Raw genomic sequence first — 17,457 nt, 5'->3', positions numbered from 1 at the left:
ATTTCTGAAATAATTTCTTTAGGACATGCAAAACCCAGAGAATTCTGGGAAAATGAGAAAATTTCCAGTTTTTAGAGTTTGGGAAATGAGTTCTTTCCTCTGGTGACCAGCTAAATTGAGCAAACACTGCCTAATTGTTTCTAATTTTTCAGGTATGAACTGTGTGAACTGACTCAGGAATGCTGTATTTCTTAAACTGAAGCACAAAGAGTAAGACTGACTTCTGTTAATATTTTTGGCTTCCAGCTTTGCTGTGAGTACCCAAGATGTTGCACAGGCACCAGTTACAGGTCTGTTCTGCCATAATAAATTAAAAGGAATTACCGCTAGGCCCTTCCTTCGCCCTGGGAGAAGGATAATGCTGGCTGCACATCATTTGTTCCCCTCTCTGGAATCTTGCTGAATGAGAGACTTTCCATCTGTTGAAATTACCATAAACATTTGTGGCTGATATGAGACAGCACCTGGGACCTTGTAGTGAGTGATAGCCTTTCTTCCACAATAGACTTCTCAGCGAGCACACAGGACAACACTGGAACTACATAGAGACTTCATGTGGTATGCCTTCTGCTTCCACAAACCTAGACGCAGAATGGATTTCCAGCCTCTTTTTTTTGAAGAGGTGATGCACAGATCTCTTTATGAGACCTTGCTATTGTGTACTTTGATGTGAGGGTTTAGAATAAGCAAATTCAAAATTCTGGCCCTTTATATTTACTGCTATTAATTTCATGTTAATAAAAGACATCACAATTGTCAAAATGAAAAATGTTAATAATTTACCAGAGGATAGATGTTTTGATAAGATTTAATAGCATTTGTATCCAGTTACACTTGATGGGTCATTTACTGCCTCGTTTCAAATATTGAAAAGGCAAATATAAACCTTAATTCCTTAAATTTAATAACATGAGATTGTAGTTTTTGCTAGAATGATGTTTTTGCAGAAGTCTGGGTACAGCTGCTATCTGGATGTGAAAGGCTGTGCCACTGTATCACAGTTCCCTGTCATACAACCTAGTTTAGGTCCATCATACCATGTGCTAACTTCAGGATAATTTATTTTTTTAACTTCATGGCTAACACATTCAAAAAGTGGTATCTAGTTAAAAATATGGTGCATTTATGTATATGTTATTATTGGTGATATCACCACAGCTAGATGCAAGCAGTCACTAGGTAACTTTGGGTGTAATATTTCTATAAGAACTTTCTCAGTGATGGCCCCATATACCATTTTCACTGTAATGATTTTCCTGAGTTTCTTTCCATCTCTACAGTGATATAACTAGAATAGCTGTATACTTTACATTTGCTGAGCTGTGACAGCTTAATCTACATGTCTGCACTAAAATTTCCATCCTATATAGTCATCTTCTTTTCTGCCTAGTAGCTGTAAAAAAACTTTACCAGCACTACATCTGAAACGAGAAAGAAAGCAGAGATACACAAGGGAAATATGATTTGCCTAAGGTCATACAACATGTCACAGCATTAATTTTCCACGTTTTACATCCATAAGCCGCTTTGGGCAAAATTTGGCTTTTCGGCACTTGAATATGTTCGTATCCAGATGCTGCATTTTTCCTGACTTACGTAAGTGAGTGGCTTGGAGGCTATTTCAAGTTCAGTTGTTTCTTTGAATGTTATTCTTGTTTCATTATAGGTAATTTCAAGCAACTACAGCTGCAACTTGGCTGCTAATTGTGATCTCTATTTGTGTTTTGTTTTATTACTTGAGTCTTTTTGTGTGCCTTTGTTTTTATCCCAGTGAGGGGGTAGACCATGTTTCTTACTACTTGTTTTTAACATTGTCACTTTCATTGCACTGCTTTGATAGCTGAAATCAAAAGCTTCATATGTACATCTGAGGTTAGTTAAGAGGCATCCACACATGGAAATTCCAGCTTTCTGCACTTTGTCAACACTTTCTGTAGTTTTTGTAGTGGTAAATACTACGAACATGTTGAAAAGGTCTGGTGACAAAATCCTGTGTCTCTTGAGTCTGCCCAAAGGAAAGTCACTTGCAGTTGTCAATGTTGTAGTCTGTTTTTGAAAAGCTGCATCAGAGGCCAGGAAATTTCTGTATCTTCCAGAATCCATGAAAGGCAGTCATATCATTGTTAGAACTAGAAAGAGGAGTGATTTTAAACAAAGACATACTGCAAACTACATGCTAAGATGTTTTTCTTCTTTAAGGTAAACCTTCCATACTCAGTCTTCTAAACTATTTTACTATATAGTCTTCTTTTGTGTTAGAAGATTCAGTCTTTTTCTTTGCATTTGTACAGAATCTTGCACACAAAATCTTGGTCTGTGATTAAGATTCATTTGTACCGTAATAGTGTTGCTCTCATTAACAGTTTGGAAAAGCATCATCATTTAACACACAGTGCGTTGGACTGGTGTTCATGATTGGTTTGCTTGATTCTGTTATTGCTGACCTGCTGTGTAATCTTTGGCCAAACAATGGACCTCGCTGTTTCACTGTTTTTACATTCCCTTTCTCTTTCCACAGTTTGATTTATGTTAGTAAATAAACTATTTTCTTACTATTTCTGCAATGTGCAGCAAAAATTAGTCTTAGAACTTTTTACACTTTACTATACCTTACCAAACAAAGATATATGCAATAAATGAACAGAATTTAATCCTATTTTATTTGCATTTAAAAGTAGTGGTCTCTGTACAACTAAATTCCAAGCTTCCATAATTTTAGAGAAGGAGAACTATTAAACTGAGCTATGACCAGACTTGCGCAAAATATTTGCAAATAATCCTTATAAAATTTCTCTAGCTTTAAGATTTGTCACAAATGTTATGTTCCAAATATGCTTTTTATAAAGACTGGTCATGAATCATTTTTGTGAACATGATTTCAGGAAACATACGATTTGATTAAGAAAAAGTGCATTACTCTGGTGCCCTTATATTCAGTGAATAACTGAAACATGAAGACAGACCTTGTGGACCAGTTCGATGGGCCGGAATTTTAATTTTATAATGATTTTGCTGTAATAGCTCAAAAAATGTTAATGTGTAGTGTTCTTAAAGCTGGTGCAAATCTTGCAGTCTTGCCTATTTTATGATGAGTTGAACTGTTATTGTATGTGTACATAATTATTTTATATACTTTTTAGGGACAGCGTAAATTTAAAAATAATTATGTCAAGCTATTTGTTTATGTCAAATGTTTCAAGTTATAATGAAGTAAGAAGGTATTAAATATTTTAAACTCCTGTAATTGCAGCAAATTCAAAATGGAGAAAAATTGTCAGCCCTGCGTTTGTATAAGAATTCAGGCCAGATCTGGCCATAAAATAATCCAAATGCAAATTTCACCTATTTCTTTGCGGTTTTGTGCCGCCTCCCATATACTGTGCTTTATTTTTGCCTTTGACTTTTTTAGAAGAGATACTGATTAGGAACATTGACTTAGGAGTTGTCCCATTTGAAAGGCTGTAGAGAATAAAGACCAGCATAGAGCATGCAGTTGGATTTGTGTTTAAATCACAGATGATGAAGAATACAGATATTTGTAGATATATTTTATATTTTCCTATAAACAGTAGAAGATGGTGAAAGGTATGCATATAACCTCTATTTTCTCCCAAGCACATGTTAGTACATGTCTGGTATCATACACATCAGAACATAGAAACTCATGGAGAAAACTGCGTACCTGTTTGAGCCACATGCAATAATGGTAAGTCCAAATGTGAGTAAAAACCTCTGAATGTGACTCTGCATTCTTTCTTTCATGAAAGTACCAAAACAGACTATAGAAAAATGTAACTGTTTTAACTTCATTTTTCATGATTTATTTTCCCAAGAGTCTGTGGATAACCATGAGAACTGTTTACCTGTATAGCAGAAGTCTTCAGTTTCTCAATTTATCTTTCACTTGCATAACAGCCCATAACTTCTATAATTATGACTTTATTTTTATATTCTAATTTGTCTGACATTCACAAAAATTGTGAAGGAATGTAATCATCCCCAGCCTATTTCTAATATCTCAGAGACCATATGTTCTGATATTGTCATAACCAGTTATATTGAGCACATTTACATAAGTACAAATGGAAACACAGAACATCATATCTGGGAGATGTTGTCATGCCTGCGAACAGCAAAAATACTTATTCAGATGATTCACAATCAGAAGAAGCAATTATATTATCAGCATGTAAGACCCTGGAGGAATCTTTCTGAGGTCAATTAAGAGACATCCACTTTCCTTCACCAGACAAAATACAGGAAATAAGAGCTTTGGCTCATGGATGCTGAGACTGGTCTTAAGACTGACTTGAGAAGCATAAGACTTTTATTCAATGAATTACCCTATAATGTGTAAAAAAAAAAGAAACCAATGGCATCTATAAAATTGCACAGCAGTACACATGTAAAAGTTGTAGTTCATTATTATTTAGATATTCAGTAATACCTGTATATTTACTTGAGTATGAGAGTTCTGCAGCAAATATGTAAAAGAATCTTTTTTAAAAAATACAATTTGTATGCTAAACAAAATAGTGTTCAATGTAAAAAACAGCATTTCCATAGTTTTTAGCAATAAACTGGGAAATGTCTTTTAATCTCATGAAAAAAGATATAGTCCTGTTATATTTAACATTTTTTTTAGAAGAGTGAAATCTGACATCAGTGAATTGCATTGAGTTTTCTCTGATTGTTCCCTGCCTGACTAAAGTGGTTTAAAATGTTGTCACTCACGTTGAAAATTACCGTCTCTATTTCAAAGGGAAACTCTAAGAATAATCCATTTAATATTGCAAGGCACTTGTATGATAATAAGACAAATCTTACAGACAGATAAGATTTTTCTTTGCCAAAAGCATTCATATAATAAAGGAAATCACTGTTATGAGAAAAGGACATAAAAAAGATAAAAAGCTTCAAAGAATTTAAAATAAAAAAAAAAAGTCAACAAAAAGAAGGGTATTGTTTGAAATCAGAGATGGAAGATTCTTTTCAGAAGAGAATTAGTTGGAAACTCATTGTTCTGGTACTTCACAAAATCTCTACTGAGACCTGGAGATACAATAAATGAGCTTGTTTTATCACAAGGCCAGCTTCTTGTGACACTTGTGACTCTGAGGTCAATTTGCTGATCTTTACCTGAACAAAGTATTTCTACTTAGAAGTTTGAAAGTGAAACCAAATCCTTGTATGGGATGATCTACATATTTCCTGTTTACAACCAGTGTGGCTGCAGAGTTACAAGGAACTGAGCAGGTAATCTCTCCTGCAATAACTCATCCTACAAAACGGAGCAGCAGTGCTAGTCTGAGCTGACACTGAAGACAAGTAAATGTCTCTCCTGTCTAATTGTAATGGTTTTTCTATCAGTGTCCCACCAATCTGTGGGGTTCTTCAGGTGAAAGGAAGAAGACAGCAAGGGGATATAATGTGTAACAATTATACACTTGTTGGGAATAAAACGTCTCATTGTTTCCCCTACACGATGTATAAATTCCTTTCTTGTTTCAGTGTGCATTAAGCTTTCAGTATACATGTAATATGTGTGTATAGAAACAAGCTATAATTTCTCCTTGAAATATGTGAAAGCAATAGATTTTGTAATTGTGAATACCCTAGTTTTCTGTCGTGGTATTAACAGCTTGTATACATACATATTGCCTTTGTTATCTGTGAAGATGGGGTCTATGCTATTTGCATTTGTAAGAGGATATCTTAATACTAAAATATTTGAAAGTCAATGAAGTAGAGACCAGTTTATGGCCTCTGGATCCTCTGGCAATTAAGGTAGTGTATTAGGTGTTTAGATCCTAAGACTGCACAGTGGGCAATTTTGATTAAGTTCTCCAAGCCGTACCACTTTCCTGACAGATTAAAGTCCATGCTTTCTTTTCTTCAGACAATTAATAGGATAAATACATCACAGGTACATCCTGAACATTCATAAAAGATCTGAGGGCTCTTCCATGAAACTTAGGTGGAATGACAAGACATATGTCATCACAAGAAATTAATTATTATGTCTCTAGCTCAAGGAACAATTTAGTAAAGAGGTCTTGAAGCTTAGTAGAGTTACTGTACAGAAAACAGGAAACCAGAACTGAGGGAATGAATTTTCTTCCAAACTATCCCATCTATCACCTATTCTTTCTAATCTGTTGCTAAAAGATTAGGAGGTAGACAGACATCTCACAGATCTGGGTTTACAGGCATGGGTTATTGTCCACGATCAATAGTTGAACTTCCTTGGGTCTTTGAACTATTTTTCTGAGATACATTATCTTTCCTCACAATAGGACATTGTGGAGAAGAAAATAGAGTACAGAGTCAGCTTCATAGCAGCTACATATAATAACTTGTACAGTTAGATTGTCTTGGAAATGAGAAAAGCATCTTTTGGTTTCTTTGTATATTAATTCAAACCTTTTGTTATATTGTCTCTAAAACAGCCATAGCAAAGGTATCTATTCTGCAGGTTATAAGACTTCTAGGACACGGAATGTTCATTTCCTATGATTTTGTGTGTGCATCTTTATCGAATTATTTAAAAGAAAAATAAAATTGGCTTTTTTTACCTGTGACTAAACTGGATACAATTAGTGGCAGGACTAGCATTTGCAGCATTCTCATGAGTAGTTCTCCTGGAAATGAAAAGTACTTGACTTCTCGATAGCTCATCTTATATGATCGGAGAGAAAATCCAAGGATTACACCTGAAAAGAGGGAAAAGACGTAATGACTTACTCTTCTAAAGTAGTAGTAACCTCTGAACATGAATATTTGTATAGTATTTACTTGACATATCTGATCGGAACTCCTGATTCGCTTTCTCAAACACCAGCTACTGTTATGAGTACTCCTACTGAAGCCATTAAATTATTTTTCATTGTAACGGATTCAGAACGTTATTCATGTTACTATTTTTTTAAATTTGAGTTAAAGTAAAAGGTACATCTTCAGCATTAATGAAAAGGAAACAGTCCCTCCTACTGCAGCCAAGCGCTTTGACTTCTGGGATTTTCGGTGTAATCATATACCTATGTAATCAATGCATATACATAATAGCTACCAACCTTCAGAAGTCTTATCCGTGCCTGCGTACTCTGTAGGGCCTCATCCTGTAGATGTGCTTCAGATTGGATGAGATAACCAGGGCAAATCTGATTTGAGAATCATCCCCTTGTTGTTGGGTCTTTACACAACAAAACGGCATCAGGAGGTAAGTAACTTTACACATGCCTACCTTCAGAAAAACAGGTGCTTGCAAAGAAGCTGCTAATTGTGGTTGGAAGGTTTTACTGGATGATTTAAGTGGTGGGTTTCAATGCCTGAGGGAGTGGGGTAAGGGAATGCCTGAATCCATTTGTCTTGCTGGGAACAGATAAACGGTGCTTGAGATATATTTACAAACGGATGCCATAGACAGGCTGATGTGTGGCAACCTAAACTTCTCAGCTAGAACTTTGTAGATGTTGTCTTGTACTTTGTACCAACTGCTTTATTTGCTATATGTGCCTATGTGATGTAGGTCTACTATATCCAGCCAGGATCAGGAACACTCCTTAACCATACAGATGGTGAAATTCAACTGTCTCGCCTTTCCATTCCTGACTCCATGTTCTTCTCCACTATCTGGTGCTGGCTTTTGTGCTAATTTTGGCTGTATAGAAAGCTGGATCAGAGAATTGACCCTGCTGCAAAAAATAGTTTATTTTGCTGGGTTAGTTTTCAGCCAGGTCAATTCCTTGAGGCAGTTTGCTTGCATGGCTCTACAAGTATTAGTACCTTCACAAGGGAATAGGTAGAAATGTGCCTTGGAAAAGAGTGGGACTGCCCTTTTTGGCAATTAGGTAGACTTATGTTTTCTAAAACGTTTCATGAAACTGCATTTTCGGTGATGTTAAGCAGCAGAGCATTAAAACTCACTTCTAGGTTGTGTTAGAACTTGGGTGTGTTCTGAAAATGCTCTAACATTGAACACTTTTGAAAACTGCTAGTTCCAATTCTTAATCAAATCAGATTTTAGATTGATACATCCATACAGCAGATAATATCTTCATGCCAATTTTTACTAGCTAAAATATGCTGTTATGCCTCCTACACTAGCTTATTGCCATCTGCTGATGTTAAGGAAACAGCTATAACTCTCATGTTAGTGACTCCTGTCTGTCTGATCATGCTGTTAGGGACTTCAGCAGGTTGGTTAAGTTAGAGGAGTTGGGAAATGTCTTGTGTGTGACAGAAAATCTCAGTGTTACAGGATGGGAGAAAAATGTGCAATTGGAACCAAGCATGCAGTTCACACTATAGAAGAGAGTGGTGGGAAGAGAAGGCGTTGGGTTTAGTCTCATTGGTTTAGTCTCATTCATGTTCTATAGATTCAAGCAGTCAAAGTGCATTTTGCATAAATGTTTTTTTAAAGTGAAAGTAGATCATAAAGTGCAAAGAAGAAGTACCTCTGAATTATTCTTGATTAAAAGACCTGCCTTAGAATTTCCCTTCTTTTCAATAAGGTTTTAAATTCCACTGCCATGTTACTGATTATTTTCTTTTTATATGGGAAACACATTTCTTAGATATAAAGAATCCATCCGGACCCTTTGTTTCTGCACTTAATGAGCACTACATTTTGACAACTGGATAACAAGCAAATAGAGCTAGACCAGTTTCTTACTTCGGCCACAGTCCTGCAATTAGTTCCGCATGAATTAACCTCTGCACTAGCACAAAGCCCCACTGAATTTTGTAAGGGTTTTTGAGGCTGCTATAAGAACTAGTCCTTATGCTATACTATAAGGGCTGTATTATCTGGTCCACTACTGTCCAAGCAGTACAAAATGGCCTAAGAGAGAATTAGATCACTGTTGAAATGAATGTTATTGGTAGTGAGGGTAAGTTTCTGAAGCTCAATGTAAATCTGTTGAGCCAAAAATTATGGGGTTTTTTTGTCCTAAGGTGCTCTGTGCGTAATTACAGGGTTGTCCAGCACTGCTGTTTACAAAAAGAATTTCTGCGATGTGGAAAAAATGTGCACTGGTAGTGTATTCTGGTGAACTGGGTCAACACCCAATAGTTACTAATTTGTCAGTCTTACTCTTAGCACTGTTAATGATTTATATGCATAAGAACCATTCTCTGACTCAGTCCCACTACTTGTAAAATAGGTATAGTAGTAGTTTCTTCAAAGATGTTTCTGAAAATTAATTATATTCATATAATGATCTTAGCTGTGCAAGAAGGAATTTAAGCAAATAATTTCCTCATTGTAGTCTGTTATAATTAAAGCCAACAGCATGATTTTACCAGTCTCTCCTGATTTTAGAATATGTGGAGATGAAGCTTTATTTTCTGTTCTGAGTTTAAATACCTAGATACTGGGTATTACATCCTGTCTGACAAAGTTTTATTAACAAAAATTATGAACTTGAAACAGAAAAGTCAGACTTGGCAAGGTAGCTTTGACTTCTTCGAATTTGCTTCTCCGAACCAACATTCACAGGTTTAAATAGTGAGATAACAGCATACAATGATGATTTAAAGATAGGCACAATGACAAGGTAATTAAAAAAAAAAAAAAAGGCATTAAGACCTGGTAGGAATTAGAAGACTTTTGGAAGGTGTGCAGCATTTCAACAACCATCCATGTCTGCATGTGTGGTAAGAGTTGTAGTGCTTAGCGGCCTCCACGATCAAAACTGAGAAGATTCAATACTGGAGCTGGCCTTTCTCAATAAAAGTTTCATGTTTCTGATTAATTCTGAAAATTGTAATGAAACAAAGCCTTGTGTGAAACAAGCTCCCACAACCTGTTGTGCCGGTTTCTCTCTACCCTTTGTAACAGAAAAGAACACCCAATCAACACTATCAGAGCCTGGCTTCTCAAACGGCAAATGTTGCACTACTTCTGCAGTGCAGGGAAGAGCAGATTTCTCTATGGAATTTTTTAGGCTTTTTCTGGACAAAAGTCAGTAGTGCTTGTTTAAGTTAAGGAGCTGAATTCTATATAAGTGTACAGTTGTATAGCTGAACTATATTGCTGAATAATTTGTACAGTTCATAGTGAAGAAGCAAATCAAATAAGAGTTATAAAAATATTTTTGGGGTGTTCTTCTCAGTGATACAGTCAAATTTATGGAAAATTTGATTTGCAGATAATCCTGACGACAATCAGAACAATCCTTGAACTAAACCATTTTATTCCGTTTCTATACCAATGTAGATTTTCAAAATAAAATTCAATCTGTATCAATACAATGAAGAAGGATTTAAAACTTGAAATTAGCAGAAGATGAAGATAATTCTGACAGTGATGGGAATGGGATGGAAATGGCAAAAAGGGCAGATATGATTTGGAATTGCTTATTCCCAAGACAGGAAGACATTCACGAATGGCCTAGATTTTTAACTTCTAGAGACTGCAGCACCAGAAAGGAAACAGCGAAGTCTTCATGTCAGGCTTTAAACACTATGGGGATACCTGTAATTGCTAAGAAACACACTATCTTCTATATAAAATTTCTTAAATGGAATACACATCAAATGTCATAAAATGAGTGTTAAAATCAGCATCTGAAGCAGCAAGACAAAAATTAATACTTTTGTAATACTTTGATTTTTAGGAATAGATTATTCATTATGGAGATGGTTCTTATATTTTCCTTGCTTGTTTGTTTGTTTTTTTTTTTCTTTTTTTTTTTTTTAAATATTGTTGTAGTGATCTGCCAGAGTATCATCAACTTACATATAGTCTCCTAAATTGAGTTTGAAAATGAACTTTAAAATCCTTCATGGAGAAAATTAAGTTCTTAGTTGTATTACAACATGCCATCGTCTCACAATGATAGAGAGCTGTTTCACACGATTCTTTGTGTTGCGTAGATGAAATAGGTTGCATACCTACATATGGGTTTAAAACGCCACATGAGTACAAAAAAAAAAGAATCATAAATCTTAGAAGATGAGAAATAGGCCTTACCCAGATCTAAATGCTCATTCATGAACTTTAGTCAAGTTTACGGCTATCCTCCTCCTTTGCCTCCTTTAATATTAATTTTATTAAATAAAAATTTAATAGTGGATTGTTTTTTTCACTACTTCAAAGAGTTCATAATTTTAAGAGAAGAAGGAAGCTCCTAATTAGCATGATGTTCTTAAATGAAAAACAACAGCAATTTTGTTAAATAAGTGAAGTCTCAGTTTTTAAAATTAATCCTTACAGGCTCCTGGTGTCTTATTTTATTTCAGAAACACACAGGAATTAAGACCGTAACATTATTTGGAGTTAATATTTTTTTTAATGTCCATGCTCTCCACTGTATTTTCATGCAGAAAGTATAAAATATAGCAGTTTTCCTTTTTAATACATCAGAAATCACTTGAGCATATTTCAGGAGGAAATTACTAGGTGGTATATTAATGACAGTGCAAGGGCTGCCTTTTCTGTATTGGTCCTTGCCAGTTCAAACAGGAAACACCAACGAGAGTTACATAAACTTCTGCTTTTTACCAGTAAATCTCAAAATACTGTTAAATGAGGTTTGTATGAACATCTTTTTCTTTAGTAGATGAGGTAGAGACTTTTTCTTTTCCAACAGGAAATACAAAACTTCGTAACAACTGGAAAAGAATACCTTAAACTGAGTAGAACTGTGCACTAAAGTAACAGCTGCTAATAGTGAAAACCTTCCTGAAAACCTTGTAACCAGCAAGCAAATAACATTTAGAAACTGGGCTAGAGCCAGTGAGAGAATCAAGCTCCTACCAGTTTAATGGGACATTGCATATTTTTGTTAGCTGAACAGCCATTTCATTCTTATGTTCCTGCAGAGCTCTGGAATGAATGCTTTTGTTCTTTGGGTCATTTGTTTCTGCTTAATTTACCATTTTGTTCTGACACCTTTTCTTCTAAGAACCAGTTTCAGATAAGGCCACAACTGTATTTACTTGAGACAAACAGGTAAATAACTTCTCTAGTGATAAGAAATACTTCAAGTTGCCGACGAAATCACACTCATTCTTAATCTCTTTCTTTGCTTGCCACAAGAATCACAGACTCACCAATTCTCTTGCAAGCTTTTGATTTTCATGTGGGTTTTTTTTTCCATATTGCTTCACCCTCACTCCCCCCTTATATGTCACCTGCTCCTTCCTTACTTTCTGGTTTTCCTTATGTAGGTAGGGAGATACATTACCTTTGAAATCATTTTGTTGAAACTAAATATTGGGTACAAAACCAGAATATTCAATACCTAAATACTGCAGCAGACTTTTTTTTATGATTGTTTTGTTACTTTTACTAATTTTATGTTAAAGATTAGCTCTTATTAACTAATTAGCTAACTAGTTACTTTTTTATTCAATCCATTCAATTTAGGACTGCAGCAGAGTTACTGCTCTTAAGCATTTGAGAACTGCTTCTTGTATTGTACAGTCAGCCATATTGCGTCTCTTTGACCTTTTTTTATCCTAATGGTTTAAGATTATGAGCCTCTTTAAAGGTCCTTCACACAAAGTAGTTTTGATAGGATAACTTAAAAAGTGCTTCATGAGTCTTCATTCCCAAAAAGGAGAAATGCCCTTGGTTTAGGAGAGACATTCACAGGTTCTTTTGTCCAGGTCCTGTAATAGGCAAATAACTAAGGTAAGGAAGGGAATATTATGGCGTCAAATTGAGGGGCATAGTGCTGTGGAGAGTACCAAATTGCTACAGCCAGGAAGACACTACAGTTTATGCTCATCTTTTTTATAGAATAGAATAGAATAAAACAGAACAGAACAGAACAGAACAGAATATTTTCAGTTGGAAGAGACCTACAACGATCACCTGTCTGACCTCTTCAGGGCTGACCAAAAGTTAAAGCATGTTATTAAGGACATTGTCCAAATCCCTCTTAAAAACTGACAGGTTTGGAGCATCGACCACCTCTCTGGGAAGCCTGTTCCAGGGCTTGACCATCCTCTTGGTAAAGAAATGTTTCTTAATGTCCAGTGTAAACCTCCCCTGGCTCAGCTTTGAACCCCTCCCTCGCATCCTGTCACTGGGTACCAGGGAGAAGAGCTCAGCACCTCACTCCCCACGTCCCCTCCTCAGGAAGCCGTAGAGAGCCATGAGGTCACCTCTCAGCCTCCTTTTCTCCAAACTAGACAAACCCAGATTTGTTAGTTCAATGCACTTGTACTTGTCAGATACTGAGTAGAGGTCATTTGGAGGCTAAAACAGGGAGGAACTGTTTTTCACTGGGTTAGTTTTCTGTCAGATTAGTTCTCCGGACACGTTTGCTGCTGTGTTAGATTACAGTGGTGCTAACTCAGCAGAGAATCTCACATGTATAGGTGTACGTATTTTTGTGTGATATGTTCCCTCTCTTTTAACTGGATGGTGCCAGTGCAGTAGAGAGCTTAAGGACCTGTGCTCCAAATAGATCTTATAGGTGGCTATATTGAAATGGAATATGGATTAATTTGGACACAAATAGATACCTTTCCTCTGCTTGAGAGGTATCATGAGGGGACTCATGAGAGAAGTACTGTAAAAGAGCTAGATATCCTAGACATGATCCAGAAGATCTCAATGATAGAATATATTGTGGTATGGGATGGTTCTGGTGATACCTTACAATTTATTGACTTAACTCTGTTGGCAAGAATTAACTACCTCATTTAACTGTATATAAAACACATACCTACTTTAGTCAGATTGCATTATACTTACTGTGCATAAATGGACTACCCATAGAAGTTCTGGATGGCATGTACTGATTTGTGGCAGGCCTGATGCTTTCTGGGAGTGCTAAAGTCATTACCCACATGCTACAGAGTCTACTGGGCGCGCATATATGCACCCTGGGGTTCTCTGAGACTTCCAGACACCAAGCAATTTAGCTGAAACTCCTGCCTCAATTAAGCTGTGAAAGATCTGAAAAGATCAGGTAAAAAGCCTCTAATTCCACCTGGACGGAATTCTAGGGCTGTAAAAAGAGATACATCCAGAGAAAAGCGAATGTATAGTGAAGTAAGAGTTATACAGATGTCAAAGAGTTGTTCCCTGCATCAGAAGTGGGTGTGTTATGTTTGCTAAGGCATCACAAGAGTGCCACAGTGCTCTCTCTGAGCATTACTGAAGAGAGACAGAGCTGCAGTCACTGTGGGCATCAGGAACACCTGCCTCCTGAACCTGACCCTGAGGATTTGCTTTACGCAGTGAGAGTTACAACCTTCAAAAAAAATCACACCAGATTTCTAACATCACTATTCAGTTACAATTTGCAAAGATGCAGCGTTATTTTATAATATTAACGTATTTTATGGTCATTTAGAGCTAGATTGACATAGATACATAGACACTTTGCAGCTCAAAATTAAGACACTCAAAACCTCTGCCTAACTGTAGTGGTGCCTGAGCTCCTGAAACACCTTTACAGCTATGGCTGGGCACTTGCACACTGTCTTTACTTGCAGACACAGTAGCTCCTCCTTGGATTTTGTGAACAGAAGGCATACAATTGGAATAGGGAGTCCGAAGCTGTAAGGAAGAATTGATGTAACTAAGGAGTGAGTAAAGACACTGTTGTAGGAGGTACTGCCTAAACCAGGATACTTCTTATACCAAATCTGAGGGTGTAACAGCATCTCAGTGCTGTTAAAAAGTTTTTTAAAAAATCACTGAAACCTGTCCTTTCCTACTTCTTGGCTCCAGTGTCACACTCATACATTTTTTCCCTTCTCTCTCTAGTTATTTTGTTCATTTGCCCTTCTTCCCCAATTAGGAGGTAATTTTCTTCCTTTGCAAACATGTCCAAAAGATTGCTCTCTTTTTACCCAACTTCTGCTCCTCTCTATGCCTTCAAATTTTTTCTTTTTTTTTTTCCCCATGTATTCCTTGAACTGTTTCTGTATTTATTTCTCATCTTTCTTTGATTTCTCTTCTGTCGTTATTTATAAAGCCAGCAATTGCAGGACATTTGTAGAGGATTTGGAATGAAGAGAAGTTTTCACTGCTAGCACTGAAGCAGACTGTTCTTTATGGAATAGGGACATTATTCCTGATTTCATCCTCAGACAAAAGACTTTATTGAAAGACAAACTATTCCTAGTCTACGTATTCTTATTATTCTAGAAGCTATAGAAAAAATACTTTAGAAGCAAAAAAACCCAAATAATTCCATCAAAACTCAGGAATTCTCTCTTACTATGCGTATAAAAAAGATCAGGCGTTCACAATATATGCCAGATTGTATTTTATGAAGTATTATTTAAAATTACGCTACTACTCAGTGCTTCACAAAGTTACTGTAATAACTGTTCTTTTCATGCCTGTGTTGCTTCACCTTCTTGACTAAAGTTAATGTTTTTACTCCCATAAAGAATAGCTCCCAACAGATAAGAAAGCTGCTCTCTGAAAGTTGACATAGTTCCTTTCTTGCCTTTACATTGCTTTCTTTCCTGTTTTTCCTCAAATGGAAGCTGATATAATCCTTAATAGCACCAAATTCTGTTTTTGTCTACTATGCTTTCAGCTGCCTATCCATATTATTTTATCTTTTTCACAGTATAATAACACTGAGGAATCACAGTCAATGAGACAGAGATCCCTCAGCGCCAAGAACTTTGTGCAAACATGCTCAGAAAACAGAGATCTACTCTGAAGAACTTCCAGTGTGGTTTAAGAGAGAGCCTGAGGTTACACCTTAATAGTTGCCTTTGTTTTTTTAATTCCACCTTAGACATGCACTGTATAACAGGTCGTTATAGGCTTGGCTTCCTTCATAGCAGTTTTACACCATCACTTGTGGGACATTCAAATTATGCACTCATACCTCTATGGAGCTAGCCCAACTTTTCATTCCTACAAAACCACCTGTTAATTTAGCTTTGCGCTGATAATGTAAATCTGTGACTGAGATGTTTGCCACTGAGGATTAAGTATTTTGTTGAATCAAGATAAGCCTATGCCAGAACTGTTTGGGTCATGGAATATAAGTCATGTGGCAGACTTTGTTAAAAGATTTTAAAGAATCTTTTTTATCCAGCATTTTGCTGACACATGCAAACAACCTGGAGAGACTGAGAAGAAGCATTTCATGCTGCAGAATACAAGACTTCTACCATACCAGGTGTAACTATTACTGAAATCCTTTATTTGTGTTTGATTTATCATTCAATGAATTCTTTCAGTAAGGAAATCACGTTCATGACTGAAATTCATGAAGTCATGTTACCATCTTTTTTAAAAGATAGCTAGGATGCTTTCAGTCCCTAGCTGTTTGATTTTGTTACTTGAGCCACTTCATCCCTAAAAACTTCAATATGACTATGAAACTATTCATAATTAGAACCTTCTGTCTATTTAGTTTACTGGTCAATAGCCTCTTTCAACACATGAATTTCCCAAAGTGTTTTATTTCAGTTAATTAAAAAGAGGTCTTACGCCTAACTTCTTGTGAGTTAACTCATCTGAAGGATATGTTGTATCATAGGGATTTAGTTTAGATGTAGCAGTCATATAGGTTATGATACCTCTCTTCTCACTGTTAGGTGTTATTCAGAATGGCAGATTTTCCCTATCTTAAAAGTAGCAAAAACGGCAAAGGGAAACTGGCACCTAGAACGATACTTAATTACATAGTAAGTACTTGAGTCCAAATTGTGACCTTTAGTGTCCCTCTAGATAAAAAAACTTAGTTCTGGAAATCTATAAAGTTAATGGGCACTTCTCCGTTTGTTTTGAAAGACCCCTAACTTTTTTTTGCTTGTTTTTCTCAGAATTGCTGACCTGAACATCTAATTGCTTAATTCCGGGCTAAGTCCTGGGGATCTAGACACTGAACGAGACTTGCACATGCATGCAGAGAATCGGCTGGATCTGGGATGCCCTGTGTTCATATTCTTGCTCAACAGATTACTTCACAGCCTGGGGCTCTCTGATTCTGGTGAGTGTTTTAGCCATTAGGTTAAAATGTCATGCTGCCTTTTGCTGTCGTGGCATATGTATTTGCTTTTAGAAGTCTTGCATTTCCTTCTGCCTGATGACACCACCTCGAAAACAGTGGTGGAATTGTACCCTTCTGTAACTTGCCTTTTGAAAGGAAAATGTATGACAATTCCTCAAGCACTGCTGACACCATTCCCAAAGTGAAGGCCTTTGTGCTTCTAGATCTTGACCAGGTGAAAATATCCGGCATGGTCCTTACTCACTCAGAACGGAGTGGGAGTAGGAATGCAAACCTGTTTGTTTGTTTATTTTTCTCCTGGCGAGTTTTAGGCAGTTATATGCTTAGCTTATGGACTTGTGGGGTTAGCCTTTTCAGTCTCCTAGCTCTCTCATGCACTAGAAGACACCCAGCTCTGAGATTTGGATTCCATATGCAGCTTCCCTTGCTTACATTTTAGGCTTCAAAGGACTAGATTGTACACCCATGTTTTTTTAATGTATGTACTCCCAAGTGAAAATTATTTTAA

General features: G+C 36.4%; 1 protein-coding gene across 5 annotated transcripts in view; it reads right to left on the bottom strand.

Moving 5' to 3' along the window:
* Positions 1–17,457, bottom strand: part of SLC1A3 (solute carrier family 1 member 3) — a 76,888-nt gene that overhangs the window by 42,342 nt on the left and 17,089 nt on the right. For 4 of the 5 annotated variants that reach the window (XM_086630030.1, XM_086630026.1, XM_086630027.1 and 1 more), the window contains one exon: positions 6,576–6,713. The exons of the other annotated variant lie outside the window; for it this stretch is intronic. In XM_086630030.1, the coding sequence (XP_086486156.1) occupies positions 6,576–6,713 (138 nt within the window). The remainder of the gene's footprint in view (positions 1–6,575; positions 6,714–17,457) is intronic. 5 annotated transcript variants of the gene reach the window in all.

This window comes from Tauraco erythrolophus, chromosome Z, assembly GCF_009769465.1.
Source record: "Tauraco erythrolophus isolate bTauEry1 chromosome Z, bTauEry1.pri, whole genome shotgun sequence".
Classification (NCBI taxonomy): domain Eukaryota; kingdom Metazoa; phylum Chordata; class Aves; order Musophagiformes; family Musophagidae; genus Tauraco; species Tauraco erythrolophus.
Note: the sequence above shows the minus strand (reverse complement) of the source record. Positions and strands in the feature narration are given on the sequence as shown.